Below are 12,607 nucleotides of genomic sequence, written 5' to 3'. Positions count from 1 at the left end.
AATCTCTTTTTCTTCTTCTTAAACTCATGATTTGTGCGATGATCCTCAAGTAATTCTTACTAAGATGCGAGTAGAATAATCTGAGCTATTTAAGTGGAAGTTAACACTTTCAAAAAAAAAAGGTGGAAGTTAACAAGATCCCTTGTATAGGTTTAGTTTTCAAAAAATTACTTTGAATCTCACTTCATACTTTATTAAAACATCATATTCAATGGATCTTATTGGTTTTTTGTATTCGATCGTATTGAAAATTAGTTTTTTATTTTCGTTTGTATAGTTTCTTAAGATGCAAGTTCATTTTTTTTATAGGATGTTATTTTTTTATTTTTTTTGAAGGAGTTATAGGATGTTATTGTATAGCTGTATTTTGAATTAATTAATATCTCACAAGTTTTTTACGGTTTGTATGACATTGGAGAAATTTATGGTGTGAAATGGCAGTTACGTTGTTCAAAAGAATGTATGGTGTGTACTATAAACATGATATGATAAATGATACGATAATATCATGTTTTTTATATTGTGTGCATCAAACACATAATAATTGTTCATCTTATCTATATATCATATCATATACGTAAGTTAATTAAATCAAAATTTGTAGCAAAAAAAAAAAAAGTTAATTCTATTAAAATTAGTTTTCGCCACCACACACTTAATATGCCCAGAGTGTTTGATTTGTCTCTTAACTGTTTTGAAAACACAATCCTAAATATTATTTTATTTTTTAAAAAAAAGGGTGTTAAACTGGCCAATTACTAAAGGGCTCTTTATGGATGCTATGCTTTAACTTTCCCAATTCCTTAAATATATACTACCTCTTGTCCCAATTATAAGCAAATTTTCATTTTTTAGATTCATTAAATAAACATGTATGTGTTATATAACCAATTCCTTAAATATATACTACCTCTTGTCCCAATTATAAGCAAATTTTCATTTTTTAGATTCATTAAATAAACATGTATGTGTTATATAATATAGACTATATACATCATTTATTTAAAATGAACCTAAAAAATAAAAATTTGCTTATAATTGAGACTGAAGGAAGTATAACCAAAGTAAAAGAAAAATGTCATTAAAAAAGAAAAATCTCAGGGAAAAAAAAATCCTACTAGTAACAACCTGATTCATTCATTTCCTTTGTTCTTCATCCTCTCTTGTGTGAAACTTCGATTTCAATCACAAAGCATATCATAAGCACTTTACCACTTTGCGAAAAACATTCTTTCCTAAAGTGGAAGTTTCTTTCGATATAAATTTCCTTTTCAAACTTGAGTCTTAGAATTAAAGACAAAATTATTTCGATATAATTCTCATTTCAAACTTTAGTGTTAGAGTTAAAGACAAAATTACCAACTTTTGTTTTATCGAATTCGTAAACGTTGTTTTGCTCTCGTGAGACTCTCTGCCCTATACTTTCCACCTTAATGTTCATAATGATCATATTAGCCAACAACATATCAATTTTCCTATTCTCATTTTTTTTTTCTTTCAAATGGATCAAATTTGAGTTCCAGTATTTTGTACCTTGATATATTTTTATGGGCTACTAGGTGCCTAAATTTTTAGCTAATAACCGTTGTCGTTCTTGATATTTTTTATTTTTATTTTTGTTTCCTTTAACTTCCCTGCCTTAGATCACTTCATATGTAAGTTATAATTTTTCCAAAACATAAAAAATTATGTTGGTTTTAGCTACTTGCCCTGTTTTTGACAATTTGTACATATTTGGTCTACGATGATTCCATTATGAGGTTTTGGGGAGAAATTGGCCACACATTCAAATAGAAGTGTTGATGCTACAAGCTAATATCATCTTTCTTATTATCTGTCTTAAATGGAAGCATCCACAAATTTCATAGCATGGTCAAATTCAAGTCATGGCCTTCATAACAAGTGGTTAATTCAATTTATTTTACAATTATATATAAGGTCTGAATTTCAATCGGGTTGGTAGTGTTACCTCCATTGTTGCCACTTTTGGAGGGAGTAGTGGTCTTCTTTTCCTTGCATAGAATGTTTCTTATGCATCTTCAAAGAATAAAAACAACAATTAGAATTAGAGTCACGAAGTTAAAGCCAGAATCACCAAATCAACACATGCATCTTCAAAGGACAAAACAAACGAAAATATTTTGCTTAAGTAATATAAATGGATCAAGTGTGGATTCAACGTATTTTCACTTTCCATTGATATCACTTCACAATGTATGGAAACTATGTAGTTCAATTTGTAAACTTTTAATCCTTTGATTATATATGAAAAGCTAAACAAATATCCGTTCGTTCGAAAGGATAGCATGAGTTTATTATAAATATCATTTTTATGTTAAATTCGATTAAAGTGTGAAATGCAAAATATATTTAATTAATTATATAAACATAATATACTTTTCAATTAAACATTCCGCTTCTGAGAATCAAATTTTGCTTTTGAGAATCAAATTCATCTGCTTCATTTATCACCACAAAAAATTGCAAGCTTAAAAAAGAAAGCACAAGAGAATAAAACCTTCAAAAACATCACAACATTTCAAGTTGTTGCTGCAAAAATATGGAAAGGAAGAACTATAGCGACGAAGATGGAAGAGGAAAAAGTATCAACAATGTTGTTTCCGGTTGATGTTAGAAAAATGGTTGTTCATGAACTTCCAAATGGGTTTGCAGGCAATGCATTGGTTCCCGGTTTCGCAAGAGCGACTGTGAAGGAGTTGATTGAACTAGAAGATGGTTTTCTTATCAGGAGAGTGCAAGAGATTGAAAGATTGAACGATGAGTATATTAAATTAGGTATAGATCGGTTAGAAGTGAATAGAGGAGTGCCTTGTAAGGAAGATGGTTTTTCTTTGGTGGCATGGCGGAGATTGGGGTTAGAGAATGAAGTTTTTGCTTGGGGTACATTGAAATGTGCTACTCCACTTATAGTTAAGCCTGGTTTGGTTATCATATTGCCAGGGACAAAAGATGAAGGGGGTATTAATATTTGTCTAAGTTTGCCTCAAGATCAATTGCAAGAGTTTTGTTGGATAATGCTAGAAACTTAGATCTTGTTTTGTATTTCTATAACTAGGTATCGTAGACAATATGCCCTGAATAATATTTATCCATGACCCATTTTATACTTTGGCATTTACATCAAGATCAAGACGAACTCTTATCATCTCTGAAACATAGGTATTTGTAAAACGGTGAAGTACTTGTATCAGATACATATGCAACATTGCTTATCAATATATTTATCACCATCTCATCTACTCTTTTTTTTCTTCTTCATCTCCAACCAAATTGGAATCGTGGTTGTTAAAGTTTAAAATTAATTCAGATGAAGTCGGTATGAAGTTATAGAATAAGTAAGGTACGAATATGTTAATAAAATCATAAATTTTGTTATAGAATATAACATGAAAGAGTTAAATTCTTCAATTCACAACAAAAGAAATCACATAAAAAATTTAAAAAGTTAAATTTTAGAGTTGGTTACAACAACAAAGAAACTAAAACTTACAAATAACATTACATTATCATATTAATGTACGGGAGAAAACCATAAATTTCACTCAGAATACAATAATGAGCAAAAATAGGGTACATGAGTACCATATGTGTACCTGATACATGTACTTTACCATTTTACAAATACCCATGCTTCAGAACTGGGCTCATAAGAACCAGAGCAAGTCTTAAGATTCATAGAATGTCAACAAAGGTACTTGCAGAGTACCCATTGATGAGATCTATACGTAGAACATGGAAGTTAAACTTACGTTTTACCGAATATAAGTCAACTTCTTATAAGATGGACTAAAATACGTATTATAATGACTATAGATTCTTGACTATTCAGTAATAAATGACTAATTTCGTATATACTCATCGTTCAATCTTTCGTAAAATTAGTTCAGGATAAGCACAATCAAAACACTTGCATAGATTTCGTATATACTCTTCGTTCAATCTTTCAATCCCTTCCTGCACTCTCTTTTGAAAGATTGAACGACGAGTATATACGAAATAGATTCTTGACAACGTCAAAAAAAAAAAAAAAAGATTCTTGACTATTCTTGGCATTCAGCAAAAAATGACTAATTTTATTCTTGACTATTTAAGCAATACGAAATGAGAAATGATATTTGTACATCCACTTTTTGACAACTTTTTGACAACTTTCTCTCTCATACTCATATTATATTCTTATTCCCTCTCTTCCTTTTTCTCTCTCCATTGTTTTGGACCAATAAAAAGAGAGAAAATAAAAGTTGTATTTAAAGTTGTCCAAAATGGTTGTTCATGTATCACTACTCATACGAAATCTATGCAAGTGTTTTGATTGTGCTTTTTTCAAGACAGCACAAGTAGGGTAGTGCTAACAATTACACCCAGAAAAGATAAAATACAAAGAAAGAATACACCTCAGTCACTACATAGTAAACAAAAATCCCGATCTCATTTTCATTCCAGCGACATAATCCACAAATCCCTTCTGAAACATAACTGAAACATTCATTTTTTTTTTTCTGTTATGAAAATATGAGGATTTCTACAATAATCATTGCTCTTTACCATAAACTGCAAACTCATACTTCATTTGTTTATAAAATGTTTGTCTGAAAAATGCTTGTAACCACATTCCAAAACAATCTCAAAGACACAATCCTTTTCCACATAAAACAATGCTCCAATTTAAAAACACTAGAATCAATCTACGCAACAATGTTCAAAACTAATTTCAACCAAGATTGTTTCCTTATGAACCAATTTATTACCGCTTCATCTTCATTATCTTCTTTTAACATAAACTTCGCAACTTCCACTTTCACACAAATCATTAAACCAAACACTCTCGTTTACAATGCACTCATTAAAGCCTGCGTTCATTCTCATTCATCAAACCAAGCATTACTACATTACATCCATATGCTCCGAAACGGTGTCATACCGTCGAGTTATTCATTTTCGTCATTGATTAAGGCTTGCACTCTGTTAACAGATTCTGTTAACGGTAAAACACTTCACGGACACGTGTGGAAATACGGTTTTGATTCGCATGTCTTTGTTCAAACAACTCTGGTTGAGTTTTATTCGAATTTAGGTTATGTGTGTGACGCGAGAAAGGTGTTTGATGAAATGTCTGAGAGAGATGTTTATGCTTGGACGACGATGATTTCAGCGTATGTGAGGAATAATGACGTGGAATCTGCGGCGAAACTGTTTGATGATATGCCTGAAGGAAAAAACACTGCCACGTGGAATGCGGTGATTGATGGGTATGCGAAATTGGGGAATGTTGAGCGTGTTGAGTTTTTGTTTAAAGAAATTCCTTTGAAGGATATAATTTCGTGGACAACTTTGATGAGTTGTTATTCCAAGAACAAGAGATATGGTGAAGTGGTGAAGCTTTTTCGTGAAATGGTGAATGAGGGAAGGGTGGTTCCTGATGAAGTTGCTATAACAACCGTGATTTCGGCTTGTGCTCATTTAGGTGCACTTGGGTTTGGGAAAGAGGTGCATTTTTATTTGATGGTGAATGGGTTTGGTATTGATGTTTATATTGGATCGTCATTGATCGACATGTATGCCAAATGTGGAAGTTTAGAAAGGTCGCTTTTGGTGTTTTATAAATTGAAAGAGAAGAATCTTTTTTGTTGGAATTCAATGATTGATGGACTTGCTGCACATGGCTATGCGAATGAGGCGTTAAGGATGTTTGCGGAAATGGAGAGGGACGGAATAAGGCCAAATAGAGTCACGTTTGTTAGTGTTTTAACTGCTTGTACTCATGCAGGGTTTATACAAGAGGGTCGTCGTTTGTTTGTGAGTATGATAGAGGATTATTGTATTAGTCCTCAAGTTGAACATTATGGATGCATGGTTGATTTATTGAGCAAAGGTGGTTTGCTTGAGGATGCTTTGGAGATGATTAGAGGAATGGAGTTTGAGCCGAACAGTTTCATTTGGGGGGCCTTGTTGAATGGGTGTAAGGTTCATAGAAACTTGGAAATTGCTCGCGTCGCAGTTCGGAATCTGATGGTTCTGGAGCCAAATAATAGCGGGCATTATAGTCTCCTTGTTAATATGTATGCTGAAGTGAATAGGTGGAGTGACGTTGCGAAGATCCGGACTGAGATGAAGGATTTGGGTGTAGAGAAGAGATGTCCGGGGTCTAGCTGGATTGAAATCAACAAGGAAATTCATGTTTTTGCGGCTTCTGATAAATATCACCCATCTTTTGGTCAGGTTCACTTGTTGCTTGTTGAACTGGATGAACAGCTGAGGCTAGCTGGCTTTGTACCTGAAATGTGGTCTGTTCTTTACTGACTCTGTCTCTTGAAATTGGAGTGTCGTTAGAAGGATGATCGTGTTTGTTAAACTAGTGTTAAACTTATGATGTAAATTATGCTGTACATAGCTGAACAGTCGAAGGCAAACCTTGATAAGCCCTTGCAAGGTATGACTCAAAAGGTTTCTTTGACTCCTTTTTACCTAGTCAATTTTTTATGTCATTTGACTGCTGAACCAGCAAGTTAAATTATATGTTTGGTAAGGTTTTTTTAGATACATTTTTTTCTTCGTTTATATCTTTGGTTATTGTGTTTCATAGTGAGTCACTGGCTTGGTGTTTTTAGCTATTATCCTCCCTAGTTTATCTTTGGTTTTGTGCCTTTGATTATTGGTCTCTTCCTAATGGTAAACCTGTGGCTTTGTCACTCTTTGGAGCAATGACATGCCAATAGATTGTAGAATCTATTTTTCAACATTGTTTTTCAAAGCATGCTGAACTTCTCGTTTTTATTTACAGCTTTTATGTTGCTGAACAGGAATTTGAGAAGTCATGTATCTAGGAAGGTACTTTGACTATTGAAAGAAATTGATCCGACTCTCAATAATCTCAACATTTGGGTTGAGAAGTACTCTTTGGCATTGGAACAGAAAAGAAAGAGTATTTGGAAGATCTAGATTCTAAAGGTTGGTGATGTACAAATGTATTGCATCTTGAGCTTATCAATATAGGTTGCAGAAACATTTTTTTTCTTCTCATCATCCGAATCTATCAGAAAATTCATAATTGTTTGTTTCATCTCAGATTTAGCTAATTCTAACCTATTTAGCTTTCTTTTTAATATCAGAGTAGTTGGGTTCATTATCACTTGGTGCATTTCAAGAGAACCATAATAAATTGGCTAAAATGCACTTTTGACCCCCTATGTTTGTCATGGTAGCAATTTTGGCCCCCTATTAAAAAAAACCACTTTCCAGCCCCCTAACTTCACCCCCTTTTGCAACTTTGAGGCCCGTTAATTTTGACCCGGTCAACACCTATGTGACCACTCAATGGACGCCGCGTGTAATTTTCGAATTAAAAAATAAATTAAAATGCTATAGGTCATTAATAGTGAAATAAAATAATTTAAAAAGAAAAAAAAAAAAAAGAGGAAATTAATAGTGCAATTTACAAGATCTAAATGTTTGAATTCAATTTTTGTAATTTCTGGGTTTGTTACTATGAAATCTTCATGGCTGATTTGGCTGCATATTCCGACGCTGAAAAAGCACCATCACCACCTTCTTCTGCGCTGCTGTTGCTATCAATATTTTGGTGGTGGTTATGGTGGAACAAAGGTGTTGTTGTATTTGGTTATGGAACAGAGGCGTTGTTGTTTAATTTTACAAATGATTTGTGATTCTAATTTAATTGCAAATTTTCTGAGTTTGTAAAATGATGGATGATGAATATAATATAAAAAGATAATGAACATGATGATGAATATGATGGTGCAGGGACCTTAGGGATGAGCTTCATGCGTAAGGGATGAATATGATATGAAGATATGAATTTTCTGGATTTTTTCCCTTTATTGTTTTTCCTTTTTAATTTTTTAATTCTTCATATACACATGTGGTTTTTCTATTTAAATTTAATTGAATAATAACCCATGTGGCGTCCATTGAGTGGTTACATGGGTGTTGACCGGGTCAAAATTAAGGGGGGGCCTCAAAGTTGCAAAACGGGGTGAAATTAGGGGGCTGGAAAGTGGTTTTTTTTAATAGGGGACCAAAATTGCTACCATGGCAAACATAGGGGGCCAAAAGTGCATTTTAGCCTAATAAATTTAGTTTATAGGGCTCCCTAACGCAATAACCATGGTTCTTTCATCGTTGAGTACACGGTGCTCTATAACTGTATTTTTTTCTTTTCTTTCTTATCACTTTGTACATGTTATAGGCATAAGTTATATCTTCTTTCTCATTTTATATAGAGGTGTCAATGTTAGGGGACCTTAAAAATTTGAGCCCCAGTCCAGATTTTAAGGGGGTTTAAAAAACCATTTGGTGCATTTCAAGAGAACCATAATAAGTTATAATTAGAGACGTATTCTAACTACATCCAATGACATAAGGTATACTTTCTAAAACACGCAACAATGATGAAGCTATGGTATTTGTGTGATATAATATTATTTTAAACATCTTTATTGAAATTTAATTGAATAAAAAAGACTTGCACTTAGTTTTCATTGATTTGGAGAAGGCGTATGATAGAGTACCTAGAGAGATTTTGTGGAAAGCCCTGGAGAAGAAAGGGGTGAGGATTGCCTATATTAGAGCTATCCAGGATATGTATGAGGGGGCTTCGACTAGTGTGAGGACGCAGGATGGGGATACCAGAGATTTTCCCATAACAATAGGACTGCACCAAGGGTCAACCCTAAGTCCTTATCTTTTTACTTTAGTTTTGGATGTACTGACGGAACACATCCAAGAGTTAACACCGAGATGTATGCTTTTTGCAGATGATGTAGTCTTGCTTGGTGAGTCGAGGGAGGAGTTAAACGGGAGGCTAGAGACTTGGAGGCAAGCCTTAGAAGCGTACGGTTTCCACCTGAGTAGAAACAAGACGGAATATATGGAATGTAACTTCAGTAAAAGGAGAAGTGGGTCTACCTTAGAGGTGAAAGTTGGAGATCATATCATACCCCAAGTTACACGGTTTAGATATCTTGGGTCCATAGTACAAAATGACGGAGAAATAGAAGCTGATGTACATCATCGTATTCAAGCTGGGTGGTTGAAATGGAGAAGAGCCTCAGGTGTTTTGTGCGATAAGAAAGTACCACTTAAGCTGAAAGGAAAGTTCTATCGGACAGCAGTCAGACCGGCAATGTTGTATGGTACGGAGTGTTGGGCGGTTAAGAACCAACACGAGAGTAAAGTAAGCGTAGCGGAGATGAGGATGTTGCGTTGGATGAGTGGTAAGACTAGACATGATAGGATTAGGAATGACATCATTAGAGAGAGAGTGGGGGTAGCACCTATAGTAGAAAAGTTGGTAGAAAATAGGCTTAGATGGTTTGGACATGTAGAGAGAAGACCCGTAGACGCCGTGGTAAGAAGAGTAGATCAAATGGAGGAGAGTCAGGTTAAAAGAGGTAGAGGAAGACCTAAGAAAACTATTAGAGAAACCATTAGAAAAGATTTAGAGGTCAATGAGTTGGATCCAAATATGGTCTTTGATAGAACATTATGGCGGCATTTGATCCATGTAGCCGACCCCACTTAGTGGGATAAGGCGTTGTTGTTGTATTGAAAAATATATTATTTCAAACATCGATTTCTCTTCTTTTACACATTTTCTTTGGTCTCCCGACCTTCCTAGCACTCTGATTCTTTTAATTTCTATAGTTGAGTCTATTTTTTTTGGAGGGGAGAGCTTTTGCATTGTGATATTTATGTCTAACAAGCTGGATTGAGTTATGTTACATGAGACTCAAGTTAAAATTTTTATTATCCCACAAGTCATAGGATGCATACACTTAATATTGTAACAGGTTTTTCACTTGTCAGAGTTCCCATATTATATATTCATACATTAGTTTGTCTACCTAAATTTCACTAGTTTTCTCTTTCAATGTGATAGTTCCCTAAGCAGAGAAATCCGTGAAGGATGAATATGTAGCATGAGCGGAGAAAGAGTCACGCAAAAGACGAAGGCATCTTGTGAGCAGAGAAAAGCAAGGCAAAGATTTGGGAACTTGGATATAGAGAAGAAGCTAGCTAGGTAAGGCAACTCTAAAGAAAACATATGTACATAGAACAAAGGTCTTGTACCGAGGGAGTAATTAAAAGAGTTTGCATTAGCGGTTGCTTAAAACAACTTCTACTCTACAGTTTTTACCCTTGAAAAAGCAATCTCAAGATATTGAGTGTTATTAAAACGAAGGTTATGACCTTTAAAAACTTACTCCTCTGTTCCTTATTATAACATCTTTTGGGAACATTTTTTTGTCCCTAAATATAAGACCTTTGCAAATTTCTAAATAAACTTACTTTATTTGTTTTCCAATATAAGATCTTCTAATTTTGGGATTGGCTCTCTAGTCAACATAATTGGGTAGGCACCATAAATTTTCTAGAATAGCATTTGCAAACATATTAAGCCAATTTTCACTTGCTAAGGTACGATCTAATATTTCTTCTACAATTCATATTGTGCCAAGACTTTTAAACCAAGTAAACCGATAACCTTCTATATGCAGATTTGTTAATCTTGATTCGACAACGGCTGATTTGAACCATTGATGAGCAGCAAAGCTCTTTCAGATCTGCCTTTCATGTCAATAGCAGACAAAATGTTTTATTGGTTCCATGAGTCTCGTCTCCTATCACTTCTCAAAAATCTATAAAAATCGGTTAAATGCCAATTTCCATGAATATTATCTTCCACTTCAATATTAATATGATTTGTAGAAAAATTAGTGATCTACTTATATATATAAGAAAGGAAATGCCCATTGAATTTACCAATTTGCCCCTATGAGGGGCATTTTGGTAATTCAATTATTGGAGGGTTTTTTTTTTTTTTTAAGGTTTGACCTATGAATTTCCATTTTTGCCCCTAACCAATTTTTTTTAATTATTTTCTTATTTTTATATTTTTAATAACATTTAATTATTTTCCAATTTTTATATTTTTAACTATTTTTTCAATTTTTCCTCCCAAATTCAATTGCTTCTACATTGCCGTTGTGAGAGATTAAGGTATCGTTTGACCCGACTTTTTTTCAAACTTCTCTACATTTTTAAGGAGAAGTTAGGCCGAATACAATATCAATTAAGTACTTACTAAAAAAAGTACTTTTTTTGAACGCATAAAATTGAATGGAATGAGCTTTGACCAAAAGCTGTTGAATGTTACTTTAAAAAACTACTTCTCGACAATTTATTTCACAAGCACCTCTTTTCAACTCACGCCGGAAACTTTTTCTTTATTTTTCAATATTATATTTCAATATGTTTTTTTCTTCCATTTAACTTTATTTTTTTTTAACCGTTCCATTAATTTTTTAAGGAGATTCCATTTAATTTTATTACTTTTTTTCAAAGGAATTTTATTATCTTTTTATCACTTATATATTTAATTTCAATATCGTTTAATCATCACAATGTCACAAATATTTTTATTCACGCTGTCATTTAATGATCCCAAATATTTTTATCTCCTTTCTTCAACCTCGCGAATATATACACACATTAACGTTTAGAGTAATATTTTATGTCCGTCTGTCTGTTTTTTTGTTACGCTAATGCATATAATTTTTTTAGTGTTGCTTGGTTGAGTGCTACCTCACCAATTTTTTTAAATATTTTCCAATTTTTATATTTTTAAAAACTTTTAACTATTTTACAATTTTTTTATTTTTAACTATTTAAAACTAAGTTGATGGTTCATGGTTTTTAAGGTTTATATTTTGACATATTACAATGATTCACAATTATCCGTCATTTTACCATCTATCCTTTCAATGTAATCTTCCAGACTGAATATTACTAAGCATATGTGAAGAGACTGAATATTGCTCTGTTGATATTACTTTTTTGACGTCAAAGAGATTTTTTATTTTTTAACGGTCAAAATATTAATACAAGTTCCTACACAAGACGCTAAAGAGTTTAATGTGTTTCTTTCGTTCATTTTGTGTCATATAAATATTGGTGTTAATCCCTTTTTGGTAACTCTATGACAGTAGCGCTCACTTTTATAATTTTAACTATTATGTAATTTATGATGTTTTCCTGCTCTTGATAAAGCTTTCATAAATATTTTGATAAAGTTTCTTGATTTTTGTGCAATATTCATTAATTTGTTCATTTTTCCTTCGGAACAATTTTTTTACAAAATACGTTACTGAACCCCATGCCTTAAACCATGCATCACAAATATTTGGATTATGCGAACTTCATTCTCAAATTTACTAAGAATGGTAATATTCCGTAATTTGAACATCTCTCCTTTAAAACAAGTTTTTAAAAGTGCGTATAATTCACATGAAAGGACTCGATACTAAATTGCAGTTAATATCTGCCTTTGCTGTAGATCATGTGAAATGATTTATATACGTTGAAACTGAAAGGCAAAATGATATAAATCAAGTAGAGAGGCATTCAACTATCTGTCTGATTCAGAAGTTTGTTCACCTGAAAGGAATGTATACTAAATTACAGTTACTATCTACCTTTGTTGTAGATCATGTGAAAGGATTTATATACGTGGTACTAAATTGCATTTAATATCTGCCTTTGCTAGGGGTGGCAAAAATACCCATGC

At 33.0% G+C, this 12,607-nt stretch overlaps 2 protein-coding genes across 4 annotated transcripts; both read left to right on the top strand.

The window, feature by feature from the left end:
• Positions 1–2,588: 2,588 nt before the first annotated feature.
• On the top strand, positions 2,589–3,050 carry LOC146906975 (acyltransferase GLAUCE-like). Its single transcript, XM_085729010.1, has one exon. The coding sequence runs from the start codon at positions 2,589–2,591 to the stop codon at positions 3,048–3,050; it is 462 nt and encodes a 153-aa protein (XP_085585136.1).
• Positions 3,051–4,331: 1,281 nt separating this feature from the next.
• LOC146906974 (basic helix loop helix DNA-binding superfamily protein) lies at positions 4,332–10,754 on the top strand. 3 transcript variants are annotated; one of them, XM_085724521.1, is made up of 4 exons: positions 4,332–6,451; positions 6,803–6,969; positions 9,920–10,060; positions 10,539–10,754. In XM_085724521.1, the coding sequence occupies exon 1, from the start codon at positions 4,618–4,620 to the stop codon at positions 6,319–6,321; it is 1,704 nt and encodes a 567-aa protein (XP_085580647.1). In that variant the 5' UTR covers positions 4,332–4,617; the 3' UTR covers positions 6,322–6,451; positions 6,803–6,969; positions 9,920–10,060; positions 10,539–10,754. The 3 variants fall into 3 exon arrangements, with proteins under 3 accessions (XP_085580647.1, XP_085580648.1, XP_085580649.1); XM_085724523.1 differs by having other exon boundaries at positions 4,401–6,451; positions 6,822–6,969; XM_085724522.1 differs by lacking the exon at positions 10,539–10,754 and having other exon boundaries at positions 4,337–6,451; positions 6,822–6,969; positions 9,920–10,243.
• The last annotated feature ends 1,853 nt before the right edge of the window (positions 10,755–12,607 follow it).

This window comes from Medicago sativa, chromosome 7 (genome assembly GCF_051527215.1).
Source record: "Medicago sativa cultivar Bolivia chromosome 7, Bolivia_mono, whole genome shotgun sequence".
Classification (NCBI taxonomy): domain Eukaryota; kingdom Viridiplantae; phylum Streptophyta; class Magnoliopsida; order Fabales; family Fabaceae; genus Medicago; species Medicago sativa.
Note: the sequence above shows the minus strand (reverse complement) of the source record. Positions and strands in the feature narration are given on the sequence as shown.

What these genes read in the sequence shown, in the direction of transcription:
- LOC146906975 (XM_085729010.1), top strand. Translation starts at nt 2,589, where the DNA reads ATGGAAGAGGAAAAAGTATCAACAATGTTGTTTCCGGTTGATGTTAGA.
- LOC146906974 (XM_085724521.1), top strand. Translation starts at nt 4,618, where the DNA reads ATGCTTGTAACCACATTCCAAAACAATCTCAAAGACACAATCCTTTTC.